This window comes from Ostrea edulis, chromosome 7 (genome assembly GCF_947568905.1).
Source record: "Ostrea edulis chromosome 7, xbOstEdul1.1, whole genome shotgun sequence".
NCBI classification, from domain to species: Eukaryota; Metazoa; Mollusca; class Bivalvia; order Ostreida; family Ostreidae; genus Ostrea; species Ostrea edulis.
The window spans coordinates 3726547-3745490 of NC_079170.1; the positions used below are offsets into that span (position 1 = coordinate 3726547).

Consider the following 18944-nt stretch of genomic DNA (forward strand, 5'->3'; position numbering starts at 1 on the left):
GAAGGGGGGGGGTGATTTGCAGTAGAATACGTAGAAGGAGAGGGGGTGATTTGCAGTAGAATACTTAGAGGGAGGGGGTTGATTTGCAGTGGAATACTTAGAGGGAGAGAGGGGGTGATTTGCAGTAGAATACTTAGAGGGAGAGAGGGGGTGATTTGCAGTAGAATATTTAGAGGGAGAGTGGGAGGGGAGATTTGAAGTAGAATACTTAGAGGGAGGGGGATTTGCAGTAGAATACTTAGAGGGAGAGTGGGAGGGGAGATTTGAAGTAGAATACTTAGAGGGAGGGGGATTTGCAGTAGAATACTTAGAGGGAGGGGGGTTGATTTGCAGTAGAATACTTAGAGGGAGAGTGGGAGGGGAGATTTGAAGTAGAATACTTAGAGGGAGGGTGATTTGCAGTAGAATACTTAGAGGGAGGGGGGTTGATTTGTAGTAGAATACTTAGAGGGAGAGTGGGAGGGGAGATTTGCAATAGAATACTTAGAGGGAGAGTGGGAGGGGAGAGTTGAAGTAGAATACTTAGAGGGAGAGAAGGGGTGATTTGCAGTAGAATACTTAGAGGGAGAGAGGGGGTGATTTGCAGTAGAATACTTAGAGGGAGGGGGAATTTGCAGTAGAATACTTAGAGGGAGGGGGGAGTGATTTGCAGTAGAATACTTAGAGAGAGGGGGGGGGGGTGATTTGCAGTAGAATACTTAGAAGGAGAGGGGGTGATTTGCAGTAGAATACTTAGAGGGAGAGTGGGGGGGATTTGCAGTAGAATACTTAGAGGGAGGGGGGTGATTTGCAGTAGAATGCTTAGAGGGAAGGGGGGGGGGGGGTGATTTGCAGTAGAATACGTAGAAGGAGAGGGGGTGATTTGCAGTAGAATACTTAGAGGGAGGGGGTTGATTTGCAGTGGAATACTTAGAGGGAGAGAGGGGGTGATTTGCAGTAGAATATTTAGAGGGAGAGAGGGGGTGATTTGCAGTAGAATACTTAGAGGGAGAGAGGGGGTGATTTGCAGTAGAATATTTAGAGGGAGAGAGGGGGTGATTTGCAGTAGAATACTTAGAGGGAGAGAGGGGGTGATTTGCAGTAGAATATTTAGAGGGAGAGAGGGGGTGATTTGCAGTAGAATATTTAGAGGGAGAGAGGGGGTGATTTGCAGTAGAATACTTAGAGGGAGAGAGGGGGTGATTTGCAGTAGAATATTTAGAGGGAGAGAGGGGGTGATTTGCAGTAGAATATTTAGAGGGAGAGAGGGGGTGATTTGCAGTAGAATACTTAGAGGGAGGGGGTTGATTTGCAGTAGAATACTTAGAGGGAGGGGTTGATTTGCAGTAGAATACTTAGAGGGAGAGAGGGGGTGATTTGCAGTAGTACAGTAGTGTCCCCCCTCTCGTCAAAATAGGTCAATTTGAGTTATTCCAGGCGCTGTAACCCCCTCTGAGCAGACAATACCCTTTCTGATCCAAACCCCACCTTTAACAATTTTCTGGACCCGTCCCCTCGACTATACACAGGTCTACAATCCGCGTCACTAGAGTGTCCTCTGTCGATTCGTGCCACAATGTGTTAAACTTACGGTTTCTTAAATTACACATTTGTCACTTTGTGTCATAAATTTCAAAGACAATTAAAACAGGTTAATATTGGTCTACTTTTTTCTATACCGTTCACTAAAAACCTGGACATTTAAAAACAAACTACTTAACCTGAAAGTAAACGGTTTGGTTTACAACGTGTGTGTCGCTATATGTTTTGTATGTAGGTATAAGCGGCGTGTATTTATTCATGATCCTATGCAATGATCCGATGGGTTCTTGCCAATTGATATAGCAGGCTCTCAAATTTTCGCTCATTAATCAAGTCAACAATCGATTTTTCCGTAATTTGATAGGGTTATTTATGTTGGTCATCGTTTCAATTTAGTTTTAATTTATAAGAAGTATGTTGTCTGTTATTTATCACGAAAAATGTATTTTTCACATTTCTTTAAACATTTCTCAATATCAAACATTCACCAGACATGATCCTCATCAATAATTAAAAGTACTCTATCACCGGAAAACAATACTCACCTGAATTTAATAATATAATTCCCAATATTGAACAACATTCGATCAGTAGGTCCATATTTCAAAATCTCGAGGCACTGATCGGGTCTTTAAACCCAATACTCCTTTCAGCGTTACGTCACATTTAAATTCCTGCCTTACATTGCAGAAGTACAAGTTTACTGTACAGTATGTATTGTAAGTATAATGGATATCGTTACATGAAGGAGAAGACTTTTGGATAATGCGATCGGGTCATTTAAACTTAGCCATTTCGTGATCAGTACTTTTCAATACAGTTAATTGATTGGTCTCTCTGGCGAATTGACCTATTTTTTCAAATGTGGTCCTTCTTTTAAAAGTGTTTACCTACGTCCAGAATGATTCGTGTCCAGATTGAAATAGTCGTTCAATATATTCAATGTTTTCCAATATGAATTAAATGCAATTGTGGGAAGTTGTGATGGAAATAACGACCACCATATATTATGTATATTTATATATATATCAAGTATGTACATATCTATCTCTCAAAATCGATTTTTCATGAATGCTTTAAATGGATCTATTAAAGGGGGGAAATAAATATTATTGCAGCATGTAGAACGAAACGACGAGGATTTCACATCAAAGAAGTTATTTATTAAATGTTACTAAATGTTCCGTGACGGATCAATAGATAATTAAAAATCCCGTTGTTGACAAATACTCCTATGCACTCTGAATCTGACAATAGATTTATGAATGATGTCATTAGATCGCCGAGGTGAATGTTCGTACAGCCATTAACACCACATTTCTGTCACAGTTGTTTTTTTTTGGAGGGGTGGGGTGGGGTGGTGGTGGTATTTTTACGTTTTCTCCTCTGTATTTTAGATTGTCGGTACAGTCTTTCCAAAAAGGATTTTACTACTGGTTTAAGTATTTACATTATACATTGTATCAACGTGGTTTTATTTACTTATATTATACAGGGTTAGGGATTTTTGTGAAGATATAGTTTCATGAAATTGTTATGAATGCTACTATATTGACATAACCAGTTATTATGAAATTTTGATAACGCTGTTTAAGGAAAATTGCAATTTTCTGACGGTGATATATGATTCTATTTATGTACGTCTCACATCTTAAAAAGTGTGATGACCTATGTATTTTATTTGATAATTTGTTAGTTTTATTCTAATGAATGGAAATACACTTTTTCAAACTTGTGTCAGATAAAACTGCGAGTATGGAGTCACCTTAACGTGATTTTGTTTTACGTACATTAGTATCTGTATATTCTCAGGGATGACTTTCTAGATTTTGACTATAGTCAGATAATTTTCCATTCCCTTAATTAAAAAACTGACGCATTTAAGAAGAGCTCCGATAAGAACTTAAGTTTGTGTATTACATGCACCTGTGCTAATGACGCAGAATTCGTGTTTGTAATGAAGGAGATAAGTGATTATGTTCTTTTTCTAAATCAGCATTTCCATTTTCAACTACAGGATCAATTTCCCTTGTAAAATATATGAAAGCTTTAAGTGTAGCAACTTAATGAGAAAGTTTGTAACCTTGACCTTTGACCCTATGAAGAAAATCTATAGGTGTCTGCCTTTAACGATCGACTACATTTTTATAGAACATAAAAGCTTTTTTGCTAAAATCTGTTCAATATATCGATTCACAAAGAAAGTGATGACGGACAGACAGATGAACTGACTGACAGACAGACACACACAGACAGACAGACACACAGACAGACAGACGGACACACACAGACAGACACACACACACAGACAGACGGACACACACAGACAGACAGACAGACACACACACAGGACAGACATACAGACACCCATGATTTATAGACTGGTGTCTTATTACTTTCTGTAGAATATGAAAACTTTGCAAGATATGGTATCATATCGAAAGAATATCATTTGGATTGAAGTTATGCTATGACCACAAAATCTACGGATGTCATTCTTTATTCATGAAATGTCTTTGTATAATTAAAAAAAAATTCAACTTATCATGTCACAATTTATCAATCGTAAAGTTGGAGATTAAAAGGTCTGGCGTTTTGAATAAATGGTTAATTATAGTACCGGTACGTTTCTACGTATAAATGGTTAATTATAGTACCGGTACGTTTCTAACGTATAAATGGTTAATTATAGTACCGGTACGTTTCTACGTATAAATGGTTAATTATAGTACCGGTACGTTTCTAACGTATAAATGGTTAATTATAGTACCGGTACGTTTCTAACGTATAAATGGTTAATTATAGTACCGGTACGTTTCTAACGTATAAATGGTTAATTATAGTACCGGTACGTTTCTACGTATAAATGGTTAATTATAGTACCGGTACGTTTCTAACGTATAAATGGTTAATTATAGTACCGGTACGTTTTTAAGACATTAATAAAGATATGTTGGATGACTGTCATCCCCAGCTATTTTTGTTTTCATAGTAGTAATGAATGAGAAGACTGTAAGCTTGAAAGTTATGAATTGAAACTTTGTAGCGAAGGATGACTGCGCCCTCAAACCAAATCAAAATGTGGGGACACTGAGGCAGTTTAACTTATCAAGACCCCGGATTTCTCCCCTTCCCACGAATCTAGATTTTGAAGATAGAATAACTTATTTTTAATGTGTGTCAAGAATTTTAGACAAGCCAACTTCCGACTTCTCCTCCTGCTGCCCCCCCCCCCCCCCCTAAAAACGATGCAATGTGTCTGAAAATGAAGTACATTTAGTACCTTCTACTACTACTACCTGGTATATGTTCACGAATGATTATATCATTTATTGGTTCGAATATGCATCTAGCCTTGCTAATTTTCCGCTCAAATAGCACTTTAACTATAATATGACAAGCCATTTTTGCAATTCGACTAATTATAAAAAACTGTACATAATAATTAAATCACTTCCTGACAACTAAGTCTTTTTGTTGAATTTAAAAAAAAAACCCACATCGTCACCTATTTAATTGAACATTTTCTCCTCATCGAAACGACGTCTAAGTCTTATATGACAAGTCATCGTATAATTATCTTCTATAAGCTAGATATTTTCTCATATAATCACACCACTCCGGGGTGGGGGTGGGGGGGGGGGGGGGTTCTAGCCTACATCCAATATAATGAATGATTCTATGACATCATCTTTGGTGATTTGAAAAATTTCTAATCGTTATGTTGAGTTTTTAGAAAGATGAGGTCCTTTTCATGAAACTATACGAACTCGTTATAAACACTGAAAAAGAGATAACTAACTCGATATGACGAGATACGAACTGATTGTAACGAGTTAGACTTTTCCCCCTACTTTTTAAAAAATGAGCTATATTACTTGAATCGAGTGGTATCGAGGTTTTAAATTACATTTCACAGTCCACATAACCATCCTGTTCAGCGATATCAGATATCTATATGTTACGTGCGGGGACGGGGTTTCCACTTAACTAACAAACCTAGTTTTTTAATATAGAGGATTAATCCATATTTAAAAGTTATATAAATCAATTCAATGTCTAAGCAAAGAAAGAAAACCCTCCGTTTTGATCCGAGCGTGCTTGTCGATTATATAATTCACAAAGGTATGTCCCAGGCACAATACAAAATCCTGTTAACAGATTGATTAATGTCTGTTCCTGTTGTCTTCAGACCCTTCCCTAGCATTCACATCTGGGGGCTGGTGATCGCCTTCACGTTTGCTTTAAAATTACATCATGAAATATTTTCCAACAAATCTCACTACGGTATAGAAGTTTCTTACATCAATCTAACAGATATATGATCCTCCAAGATATTGCATCATTTCATAGATTTGGGATTAATTACTGCCGTACTTGTAAAATTATAAATGTTGAAGACAGATTATTGGGGGAACTGTCTACCGTTCTACAGCCGCTGACACGCCACTGTCAATAGTGACATTTATTTGACAAGTCATCATGATCTCTCTGTCAATAAGTGATATTCATCACGTAACAGAGCTACACTGCCCACTTCGGCAATTTTTTTAAAGGAACAATTTTCTAAAAGAAATGCGATACAATATTTCGCATCTTAAAAATGTCCCTGGGTAGAAATTGCTTAGGGTCTGCACCAAAGTGTCGTTTCGAATTTGTTATGTTTCGTCTAATTTTAAGAGAAAGAGAATTTAATTTAATTTAAGAAAATTTTAACAACTGTGGACCACCCGGCTTTATTGATGAAGAATAGACCCTCAAATCACCTCACACGTCTAATGACAGAATCCTATTTGTAAGTAGATTGACTCCGGTTGCCAAAAATCGCAAGATTTTAATTATAAGATTATGGCGTGTCAAAATAACCTAGCTATTTGAATAGATCATCAATTCAATCGTTGCGCGCAATAATTTATTTAATGCGTGCATAAATTCAATTATCGATCTCATCAATTCAATTGATGAGCGCAATAATGTGATGAGAGTAGTGTTACGTAGCAAAAATGTTGAGCTCGGTATAAACGATTTTGACGATCTCTTTAATTGTTATCTTTATCTAAAACGATTTTGCATAAGGAATCGATGCGCGCATCAATTCTTTTAAAGAGAGAAACATTTTAATTCAAAAGATCATTAATTCTATTGTGGATATGTTGAACTGAAGATATCTCCAATTAAATAGTTGCTCTCTCTAAAATAATTATTGCGTGCATCAAATTAATGATATCATTAATTCAAATGAAGAGAGCGATAACTGAATTGATGCGCGCAATAACTGAATTTGATGTGCGCAATAATTAAATTATTGCTCTCTTCAATTGAATTGTAGCGCACATTAATTCAATTGTTGATATCACCAAACTCATATAAAGAGGGCAACAATTCAATTATAGCGATTATCAACTCAGCAGATTAAGTATAATGTTATCACCAATTAAATCAATCGCGCAATAACTCAGAATTGCATATATCATTGAATATTTGAAGAGACCTTTATAATTTAATGGTTGCGCGCATCAAATGAATTGATGATATCTTAAAATAATTAAAAGAAAGCTTCAATTACTTAAAGTTTTTGTTAATTTTGGTATCATATGATATAAACGACATATCGGTAACTGGTCAAGCTGACCATATCTGTGACGTCTACTGCAACCATAGCCTTCTACCTGTCTGTGTGCGAGTTGGATAATGAAACAGAAAATAATAGCTACTCACTATAAGTTCACGTCCACACCTGGGTTTGTGTACCAATACATGGACCTAAATATAAGTAGTTCACGTAAGTTGAACAACACAAACACGCGAGTCGTTACATCTGTCAACTGAAGGAATATTGCCCAGAGATAATATGCTTTAATATCTGAATAACACACAAAACAAAAGGGTTGTTCCCTTTTTTTTCTTCCTTCAGGAAATACTGCTGAAAGTTTCCGCTCGATTATCTTTGCAAATTTATCAAAAACTGGGTATCACAGAGGTCCAATTTCGCCCAAAATTGGTGTGAAAATTAGAACAGGCTGAAAACTGTTCTAATTTGTAATATTTGATCAATATTTCAAGTTGCCTCCCTTTAATAGATTCTATCCGAAATAGAGAGCCCAAGCTCATCTACTGCTCATGTTACATACAAGTAGATCCAATTCTAGTTCAGAAATCGATGGTGTTCCCATGGTATGATTCTATAGAAATTCAAATTATACCGGCAATACAGACATCCCTGTTACATATTCAGACATACGTAGATCAACCATCTTCTCTTCCCCTTCATTGAGAGCCGTTATTTAAAAAAAAAGTCAACCAATCAAGCATATTTAAAATAAAATTTCTTTTCAATGACTTACAAAAATGTGCCATTTGACGATTCACAATTCTTAAATAATAACACTGAGACAAACACCACAACAAAACGATCAAAGATTAATTAATATAATTATCTGCCAGTCAAACCAACAGTACGTCCGGCTGAGAAACCCCCACCGCGGAGAATCCCTCACTGGGGAGAGCCCCCACCGCGGAGAATCCCTCACTGGGGAGAGACTCCACCGCAGAGAATTCCTCACTGGGGAGAGCCCCCACCGCGGAGAATCCCTCACTGGGGAGAGCCCCCACCACGGAGAATCCCTCACTGGGGAGAGCCCCCACCGCGGAGAATCCCTCACTGGGGAGAGCCCCCACCGCTGAGAATCCCTCACTGGGGAGAGCCCCCACCGCGGAGAATCCCTCACTGGGGAGACCCCCCACCGCGGAGAATCCCTCACTGGGGAGATCCCCACCGCGGAGAATCCCTCACTGGGGAGATCCCCACCGCAGAGAACCCTTCACCGCCAGACAAAACGATGAACATTAAACACTTGTACATACAAGCATGAAGCATAGTGTTTTAGTATCTCTCCTCGAATTACACTGCGAGCAACTAATAACCATAGCACCTGTTTTCATAATTAGCTGTCAATCGCTTTCAAATAATAGGCTAATATTGAAGAATTTCAGGATGACCTTGAGCTTATGTATGAATATTCCTGACAGAAATGCCTGATAAGAGTGTTAATTCTTTCATAATATCGGTCATATCAAGGTTCCACAAACACAAAAAATATATATGATAAAACCAGAACTGAGCTCCTGACCTCTCCCCTCATCAGCACCATATACTGTGTACACTCATACATAATGTATGAAATCACGGTACAGTCAAACCTGCCTCATCTGACTTCTCCAGGGATACAGGTTTTGTGTTGGAATGACAGCGTATTGGATAACACATTATAGAGAATGATAAAATCCGAATTCCCATCATAACGGTTTAGATAGGTGCCAGATTAGCCAGGTTTCACTTTAACATTAGAGCACAACATTAACTAGGCATTTTAAATATCCTAAAATAAATAAACATCAGCATATCAAACACAGAACTGAATATTCACTATGCTCAAGGATTGATTCTTATCATAATTCAAACAAAAATACATGATATGCATCATATATATATATATGTACATTCTCATAAAATATCAAGAATAACTGCAAACTTTCTTAATATCTGCTTTACACATAAGAATAAAGTTTTACCAACTTTACTATACAACATATTGCCTGCTACTGTGTTTGGCTGGGAAACATATAAGTGATGTATTTCTAACTTTGCCTTTCACAATTATTGTAATTGTGCCAATGAAATATTTGTATTGTTGTAATCGTCAGTTTTAAAATATGTGGATCATGTAGCCACATCTTAAAAAGGGGGTTGAGGGGCTTGAATTATAAGGGACTATACTTTCTGCAGACTCAGCAGTGTAGTAAAATATCACTTTATTTCCTCTCATAAAAAAAATCTAAAGTTACGACTCGTCTCTAGAAGAGCAAATCCAAAGCAAGATTTTCAAAACTGTCAAACAGACAAAATAACAGAATATTAAAAAGGACCATGAGTGATAACTGGCATTCTGCCCCACCCCCATAATACTTAAAATTTCAAACATCATATCTGTGATGTCATAATTCTTATTTTTACAAACTGAGCATAACCACTGAGTGACACCAGAATTCTTGCACAAGACACACTTTTGAAACAAAAAGCAAGGATGCTGGTTTGATGGGCAAAATAGAGACCTTATCATCCCTAGTCCTTTTCATGAGCTAACATACCAGGATCCATTTCATATGCCATACTGTAATTCTTTATTTAAGACAAAAATTGCAAAAATTATTTACTTTCTCTTTAACTATCTGATATCCCTACTCCATTTCATGTCATCATGAACCTTATTAAATTATTTACTTTCTCTTTAACTATCTGATATCCCTACTCCATTTCATGTCACCATGAACCTTATTAAATTATTTACTTTCTCTTTAACTATCTGATATCCCTACTCCATTTCATGTCATCATGAACCTTATTAAACAAGTGCTATCAAAGGAAAAAGCCAGAGTTTTGATGCACTAGAAAAATGAAAGAATAGTGATTAATATGCAAATTTATTTTTTTTAATAAAATATCAGACGAAATTCAGTCCATCTAGGACTTGATTAAATCTGCAAGTTTTTGTTGGCTGTACTAAATAAGACAGAAATTTGTTACTATACAGTTTACATTGCAAACCACGACATGAATTTTAATAAACAACTAGTTAATGCAGCTAATGGTCATTCTACAGGAGCTCTAAGCGCCCTCTGGCATGAAGAAATTGTAACCCTGAACTGACCTTGACACAAAAGAAAAAACAGTGACCCAAAGAATTTTTTTCTGTGTGACAGGAAAATGCATATATTCTATTGGATAAAAAAAAAGTTGCATGCAAAATATCATGTCTCAACACCTCTAAAAAATTTGCAGAATCCGTCTCTTAGGCTTACAACAGTTTTGGATAATTTGAATCATGTCTTCCTGTGCATCGTGTACTGAGATCCCTTACATAAGTTTATCGTATCATCATAAAAGTTCATACAATGCATCATCATCAACATCGTCCCCGTCATCTTCTTCACTCATATCACTGAAGGAGAACGCGACATTGTCATCATCATCATCATCTTCTTCTTCACTATCATTACCGTCATCTTCATCACCATCTGAGAACAAATCTGATGCAACATCAGAAAGAGGTAATCCAGTACAAAAGATTAGTGAGCATAATGATATCAGAGTCATCACATTACAACGAATAAAATTCACGAAATCATTATTCCCCTTCTGCAGGCCTTTGAGCAATGTTTGTGAGTGGGGGGTGGGTGTGTGTGAGTGGGGGGTGTGGGTGGGGTGGGGGGTGTTTGTAATGTAATATACTGTCACCAGGAATACACATGCCATATCTGTGTATTTTAAGTACCATTATTTGCTACATAAAAACAACAAATTTTAATAAAACTTATATGCCCCCCTTCCCCCATATTGAAATCCATATTAAAAAAAACATGGTGACTTTTTGACCAGTAGAAAGCAATGTGATTTTTCATCTTTTGATGAAATTATTAGGGCTCCTCTTTTATTGAACAACAATAAACAACCTGCCAGAGAAGTTACGATGGCTGCCATGTTAAGGGCTCTCTAGTTACACGGTGTAAAGCCCAATGACCTACATTTGTATGACAGCTGCCATGTTAAGGGCTCTCTAGTTACACGGTGTAAAGCCCAATGACTACATTTGTATGACAGCTGCCATGTTAAGGGCTCTCTAGTTACACGGTGTAAAGCCCAATGACCTATATTTGTATGACAGCTGTTATGTCAAGGGCTCTCTAGTCGCACGGAATAGAGCCCAATGACCTACATTTGTATGACCTTTAGCCCTGAAAATCAACCAGGTCATTTCCTCATCATAATCAACCAGACGATGAACTTTGATGACTGTCAAATGCAAAATTTTCTAGTTACAAGGTAGAAAGTCCAGTGAACTAATTGGGGTCATTTTACATGTAGGTCATGTGCAAGCGGCCATGACGATGTGGTAGAGCATTGTCATATCAGTCAGACAGCAATCACAAGTAATTAAACAAATCACTGAATCAGAATCATTACCTTCGTCATTTGAGTTGTTAAAATCAGTCAAAATATCATCGTCATCATCATCTACGTCATCCATATCCAGTTCATCTTCATCTTCCTCAGGCTAAAAAAACATTTTTGAGATATCATCCAAAAACAAAAATGTAGCAGACAGACGGATGGCCAGATCATCCTTGATCATTATCCCTAACACTGCCTAAACTCCACTTTCAGGCATTTTTTTTAATCTATCATAACGGTAATATCAATACTTGTAACCTATTAGTACAGAGAAGATTTCCAAAGCATTGTTTTTAATGAAGTAACTAACCCGATCATCTTCATCTCGTAGTCGTCCGATTTCGTACAGCTTACACACGTTTTCCTCCGTGCCCAGATCAGTTTTCAGGTTCTAAAAAATTCAAACACTATCAGTATATCTTACAGTTTAGAACCAATATCAACTCTTCATCTTCGTGTATATCAATGTTTTCATCTTTTGTTTAACAAGATATGTTTACATCAATCTGATTAAAATCAGATCCTTTGATCTGCTCGCGTTGATCGCTTCACAAGTCTGAACTAAGGGGACATACCTCTACCACAGCCAGATAAAAATCGGATTTGTCTGTACACAAGTCTGATATGCTCTCCGACTTCACATCAATTGTAGCTACAACAACAAACACAGACTTCAGAGATGCAATAAAAATTGACAGCATGTGGCTAGTACTATGCAAGTGCTCATTTATCTGCATTTAATGTGAGAAAATGAAACTGGCTATTTCAAAGCAACACTGTCCCTGAATAAGCATGAGATACAAAATGTGGCAAATACTGTTTTTCACTATATAATTCTCCACATGTACAAATTCTTCATTTCTAATGTAATAAATTCATTGTAATACTACCCCCCCCCCCACCAAAAAAAAAAACCCTGAAGATTAACCCTACCCAAATGATATACAAAATAAAAAAATCTTCTAAAAAAAATACATTGAAGGTCAAAGTAAGAATAAAAGTCAGTTTCAATGCAGCTCATCTAGTGAAACATAAATATTTCTTGTGAATAATATGCTATCAACAAAATTCCTTTAGGATTCTTAACATACTGTAACAGAGTCGTGAAAGAAAATTGTAAACAATTCATTAATCGTGAACAGGACACGGGGACTTACTGATAGAGCTGTCGTCCGTGGCATCGAACGTTCTACAGATATAATCGTGAACAGGAAATGGGGACTTACTGATTGAGCTGTCGTCCGTGGCATCGAACATTCTACAGATATAATCATGAACAGGACACGGGGACTTACTGATAGAGCTGTAGTCCGTGGCATCGAACATTCTACAGATATAATCGTGAACAGGACACAGGGACTTACTGATTGAGCTGTCGTCCGTGGCATCGAACATTCTACAGATATAATCATGAACAGGACACGGGGACTTACTGATAGAGCTGTAGGCCGTGGCATCGAATGTTCTAAAGGTGTGCATTAAAAGTTTAAGATATAATCATGAACAGGACACGGGGACTTACTGATAGAGGTGTAGTCCGTGGCATCGAACATTCTACAGATATAATCGTGAACAGGACACGGGGACTTACTGATAGAGCTGTCATCCGTGGCATCGAACGTTCTACAGATATAATCATGAACAGGACACGGGGACTTACTGATAGAGCTGTCGTCCGTGGCATCGAACATTCTACAGATATAATCGTGAACAGGACACGGGGACTTACTGATAGAGGTGTAGTCCGTGGCATCGAACGTTCTGAAGGTGTGGCTGTAGGGACTTCTTCCCTTCAAATCCTCCATCTCCTCTTCATTCCTCTTGTAGATCGCTACATAAAAAAAAAAAATTAGTATCTCAGCGACAGATAAAAGTGAAATACACATCTCAATCATAGTATAACTAAAAACAACAATGCCGAAAGAAAACTAAGTGACTAGAGCTCCCCTATCAGGATTAATACATGAACTCCAGTGGGGCTTATCTATCCAAGGGAGGGGGGTGTGTGTATTCAAACTACAATTTGGGCATAGTTGTCATGCTTTCACTGACAACAAACTGCTCAGAGAAAACCTCTTCACAAAGCACAAAAATGCAAGGTCAAGTTCATATGGAAATTCAAGGTTAAATTTTTTTTTAAAAATGGGCCTAGTTGATATGGTCTCACCAAGATGTTTTGGACAGTAAGACTAACGACGGACAAAATAATCCCTAAATGTTGCTATACTTCACAGGCAACAAAACAGCTACATGGTTAAAATAATCCCTAAATGTTGCTATACTTCACAGACAACAAAACAGCTCCATGGTTAAAATAATCCCTAAATTTTACTATACTTTGCAGGCAACAAAACAGCTCCGTGTTTAAATAAGAAGCATAGAATGCAAACATAAGCTGCGCTGCACAAGTCACTAAAAATGAAACCTCAAGCCAAACGCCAAATAGTCATAATATGTAAATGATGCTGAGAAACTATGATGGGGATTTTAAATTCGTACAACAAATCATTACTTGAGTACTGGGCTAATGAATTTATATCAATGATAAATCTGCAATCTGCACAATCTAATTAAAATTAGACGCTAGATCCGCTCGCGTACTCACATACATACATGTAACTGGGAGTACGCGACGAGCGGATCTAACATCTAATTCTAATTAGATTGCAATCTGCAAAGAGTCACACAATATAGTACACCAAGAGACAGCTGAACAACAAAACCAAGAATACTCCAGCTACCATTGCTGAGAAAAAGGTGTGAAGAAAAATGGCAGGACAAAAAACAAGGAAGAGAGAGACACAAGACAGTGTATACATGTCAGATCCATCAAATAAGGACATATAAATAGGTCACTTCTAATATGGTCACTACAATTCAAATTTCTAAAATGCTCACCATATATGACGTCCCCGCGGTTGTTGAAGCGTAGTTGGCACTGGTCCAGAGCGGGGACGGTGTGGAGTAGATGGTGAGACCGTATGTCCCACTGGTCGTCAGTTAAGGAGCAATACACTGTTCACTGTACAGCACCGGGTGTCAACGATAGGATTCAACACAAGCACCAAGCCTATCAACATTGTATAAGTCAACGAAAGAATTCAACACAAGCACCAAGTCTATCAACATTGTATAAGTCAACGATAGAATTCCACACAAGCACCAAGCCTATCAACATTGTATAAGTCAACGATAGGATTCAACACAAGCACCAAGCCTATCAACATTGTATAAGTCAACGATAGGATTCAACACAAGCACCAAGCCTATCAACATTGTATAAGTCAACGATAGAATTCAACACAAGCACCAAGCCTATCAACATTGTACAAGTCAACGATAGAATTCAACACAAGCACCAAACCTATCAACATTGTATAAGTCAACGATTTACAACTCTACATAAAGCTTTCTAACAATTCAGATTAAATTTAAATATATAATAATTCCGTCTTGCACTTCATGCTAATTTCATTGCAGGTCCTCAAAAGTAACAGATAGAATTGCTAGCAATTTTGGTTTAATTTTCTACGTGACAGCAGAAATATTAGAACCTGATGGTGATATGAGGCAGAATTTAATGGCAATATGAGGCAGAAATTTCACAATATGATGATTATGTTGAGTTATATTCATTGTCAGAGAAGTGAGGGCATGATCTACGTGACTGTATACTATATTCATCTTTACATTAATACATTGTCACTAATTTGTAAATTTTCTCACAATCTGAGTACAATTACTATAACTTAACAGATTGATAGATTTATCCTAACAACCAAAGGTGGGTTTTACCAGACTTTACAAATACACTGAAAACTGTAGGTGGAGACAGACACATGTAAAATACAAATCTTCGATCAGTCCCATACAGTGTTCAGTACCTACAACATACATCTGTATCGCTTTCAAGCTTGAAATTTCATAGTAAAGGATACCACTTCTGAATTGATAATGATCTCTAATCCCATTGGATGAAACACCCCGCTGATGTTCGGGTTAAATTTGTCGAACTTATGGATGGATTTTCCACTCCGAACGTCCCACAAAACTCCGTCATTCAGAATGAGTTCATCTGTGGGGTTAAAGGTCGCTCGATTCAGCATGTAATTGTTAGCTCTGTTGGCATCGAATAGTTTGAGAATTTTCTTGCCCGTTAAGACGTCGTAAATCTACAACACAATAAAATCATGGTAAAGGAAAAGCTTGCATACATTACAGTGATAACCACCGGAGTTCAGTTACACAGCTCTCCCCGATTCAGTATGTGTAGCTTGGATTCAGTATGTGTAGCTTGGATTCAATGTGTAGCTTGGATTCAGTATGTGTAGCTTGTGTTCAGTACGTGTAGCTTGTGTTCATCAGTATGTGTAGCTTGTGTTCAGTATGTGTAGCTTGGATTCAGTATGTGTAGTTTGGATAGCTTGGACGCTGTTACCTAGAGCATACCTGTAGGAGGACGACGTGTGCAACCAACCATGGAGATAATGCATATCATTATATCTGATGGTCTTCAAAACAAGTGAGGCTTTATATTTTGTTGTATATGTAAGTGGAAATTTGTCCTAACCGATTTCATTACAGCCATCATTTTAACCGATTTCATTACTGCCATCATTTTAACCGATTTCATTACAGCCATCATTTTAACCGATTTCATTACAGCCATCATTTTAATCAAAGGAAAAATAAATCAGGCCCTCTAAATCGTTTGGCTATGTTCAACATTTCACTGTATCTGATTTCATTGTAAACAGTGGCCACTGTAACAAAACTAATTATAATAGATGTTGTTTATATCCAGTCTGACTCGCCCCGATCTCTAAGTAAGTCACTGTAATAATGACAGTTATAATTGTTTTTATCTAATCTAACTCGCCCCGATCTCTAAGTAGGTCACTGTAATGATAGATATTGTTCTAATCCAGTCTAACTTGCCCCGATCTCTAAGTAGGTCACTGTAATGATAGATATTGTTTTAATACGGTCTAACTTGCCCCGATCTCTAAGTAGGTCACTGCTGACTTACATTTGCTGTCTCATCTTTCGTTCCGATGATTCGATCCTGAACCTGGTTACTGAATTCTATGTGGCTGTCCTCAAAACTGTGTCTATTCAATACAAAAAATCACAAATTGATTAAGAGAACAGATTCTATTCAATACAAAACATCACAAATCAAAACTTTGCAAATAATTTCCAGTTAATTTTGCTAGTTCTACGGGCTGAACAGTTTTCCAGAAGTCATTTGTAATTATGCAGCACATTAGTGTGGTAATACATACTTGCTGACCACTGTATCGCCATACGTCCAAACGCCTGACCCATTTTCCGCACAACTGACCAACAGTAAATCTGAATCCTGTTAAAAGAGAGCAGTAAAAGCCATATAAAACAGAAGACATTTCATAAACGAACCTATCTATGGAGTGTGTGACTATCCACTAAACGAACCTAACTACGGAGTGTCGTGACTATCTACTAAACGGACCTAACTATGGAGTGTCGAGACTATCCACTAAACCAACCTAACTATGGAGTGTCGAGACTATCCACTAAACCAACCTAACTACGGAGTGTTGAGACTATCCACTAAACGAACCTAACTATGGAGTGTTGAGACTATCCACTAAATGCTTCTCTAGTCAAAAAACACCTCGCCTATCAAACAACCCCCAGATATACTGACAAGTGCAAACTATAAGTAATATGTCGTTCTTCAGAGAGTGGCATAAAAAGAGAGTACCCAGCCCATACACAGCGAGGAGTATCACTGACAACATGTAAGCCTAAACACACCGCAGACAACAAATTTCCCAGTCATACATGAATGTCGATTTCTAGCGGGCTTTTTTTCCGTAATTACCCCCACAGAAATTTCATTCTACTGTGGAACTATTCATTGAGGACTATCAAACTTTTACAGTTTGAGAAGCGTTTTCTGTATATTGTAACATCATGTAAATTGTGTATTTCTTTGTGCTTTAAGAATTGTTGGATTATGGTACCCACAAAAATTGAGACCCCAAGCACAACACATAGAATCCCACATCACCCATTCCTAGCCATCTAATCCCCCACTTTCTGATTAACTGTGGCTAGAGGTTGGCTGCTATGCCACCACATATCCAGTATATTATTTGTTCTGTATTGCAGTTTTGTGGTAAAATATATTGACATCATAGAAATAACACCCATACATAAAGGTATTTTCTGTCTAAAATCTAATTTAAAAGAAATGGTAGAATTATCATGTTAATACTGTTGTAAAAATAACTTACTCTTGCTTGTTGAAAGTCTTCTATGGACATCTGATTGAAGTTATAACTGGCTGTTTCCTGCATCAAATTTTGCCGAATTATTCAAATTGAAATACTTGGTTATGCTGACTGTAATTAACACCAGCTATCTAATTTAATTAATAAGACTTTATCTTGATAACACTCACATGTCTTCATAATTTGTTTTCTCAACAAGATTTCAATTCGTTTCTCATTTCAAATGCAAATCAAACAAAACCTTGAAAAGTGGTTATTTACGCTGTGGGTTAAGTAAGCATTTTTCCACATCCAACATTACGCTTGGAGGAAAAATATGCGGTAATTGAATATAATATATATTAAATATATTATTTATAACTATACACATGAGGGAAATTTTAAGTGCTTATTACATGACAACGTAACTATTCTAAATCCCCCACCACCCCCAAATAAATAGCAGATGAGCGACACTTACCTCACCCGACTGTAAACTAATCAGTTTGATGTCTCCCCAGAACGTCCCGTACATCAGGTACTGCTCGTCTCGCTGTCAATACAAGAGAGAAAAAACACACATACACCGTCAATGATGAGTCAAAGCATAAAACTCGTTTACTCTTTAAAAAGATTTAGTTATCACTCACTGAAAATGAGCAGCATTGCATTCCTCCCTCGTCGGGATTTCTGTACGTGTGGCAAGGTTTGAACCTGTGGTCAAAAAGGACATCATTTGTAACATTAGATCACCCACCGCAAAATGCCAAAAATTATTATCCAATCATTCTTCAGCAAATTGCAAAAAATCATTCTCCATTCAGCACATTGCCAAAAATCATTCTCCAATCTTTTTCCAGTCCATGGCAAATTGCCAATAATTATCCTCAATCTTTTTTTAACCAATTACAAATTGTCAATAATTATCGCCCCCTCTTTTCCCCAAATTGCTTGGTCCCCTTTAATATTTCTTACCGCCTGTAGATGAACTTCCTGTCCACACTGGCTCCTCCAATTCCCCCCACCTTGGGCCCCAGCTGTAACATAAATATAAATATAACGGGTACACTTCGTGCTGCAATAATCAATCACAATTCCGTAAAATTTCAACTAATGTACTATATTACATAATTACAGCATTTGATTTTAAACATTGG

The 18944-nt window shown here is 37.2% G+C and overlaps 3 protein-coding genes across 6 annotated transcripts in view; 1 reads left to right on the forward strand and 2 right to left on the reverse strand.

Moving 5' to 3' along the window:
• Positions 1-2273, reverse strand: part of LOC125656220 (uncharacterized) — a 13448-nt gene extending 11175 nt beyond the window's left edge. The window contains exon 1 of the mRNA XM_048886828.2: positions 2067-2273. Coding sequence (XP_048742785.1) covers positions 2067-2121 — 55 coding nt within the window. The 5' untranslated portion in view covers positions 2122-2273. The remainder of the gene's footprint in view (positions 1-2066) is intronic.
• Positions 2274-7212: 4939 nt separating this feature from the next.
• LOC125656790 (uncharacterized) lies at positions 7213-8393 on the forward strand. The gene is made up of 2 exons (XM_048887373.2): positions 7213-7303; positions 7966-8393. The coding sequence occupies exons 1-2, from the start codon at positions 7213-7215 to the stop codon at positions 8391-8393; spliced, it is 519 nt and encodes a 172-aa protein (XP_048743330.2).
• The window catches only part of LOC125654320 (DDB1- and CUL4-associated factor 1-like), a 43896-nt gene continuing 32782 nt past the window's right edge, over positions 7831-18944 (reverse strand). For 2 of the 4 annotated variants that reach the window (XM_056143062.1, XM_056143061.1), the window contains exons 27-39: positions 18763-18824; positions 18438-18501; positions 18269-18340; positions 17812-17868; positions 16816-16892; positions 16560-16641; positions 15469-15702; positions 14429-14519; positions 13260-13361; positions 12106-12182; positions 11841-11921; positions 11543-11633; positions 7831-10596 (exon numbers count right to left, since the gene is read on the reverse strand). In XM_056143062.1, coding sequence (XP_055999037.1) covers positions 10457-10596; positions 11543-11633; positions 11841-11921; positions 12106-12182; positions 13260-13361; positions 14429-14519; positions 15469-15702; positions 16560-16641; positions 16816-16892; positions 17812-17868; positions 18269-18340; positions 18438-18501; positions 18763-18824 — 1230 coding nt within the window. In that variant the 3' untranslated portion in view covers positions 7831-10456. Of the gene's footprint in view, positions 10609-11542; positions 11634-11840; positions 11922-12105; positions 12183-13259; positions 13362-14428; positions 14520-15468; positions 15703-16559; positions 16642-16815; positions 16893-17811; positions 17869-18268; positions 18341-18437; positions 18502-18762; positions 18825-18944 lie in introns of all 4 variants that reach the window. The other 2 variants (XM_056143060.1, XM_056143059.1) reach the window with 1 other exon arrangement.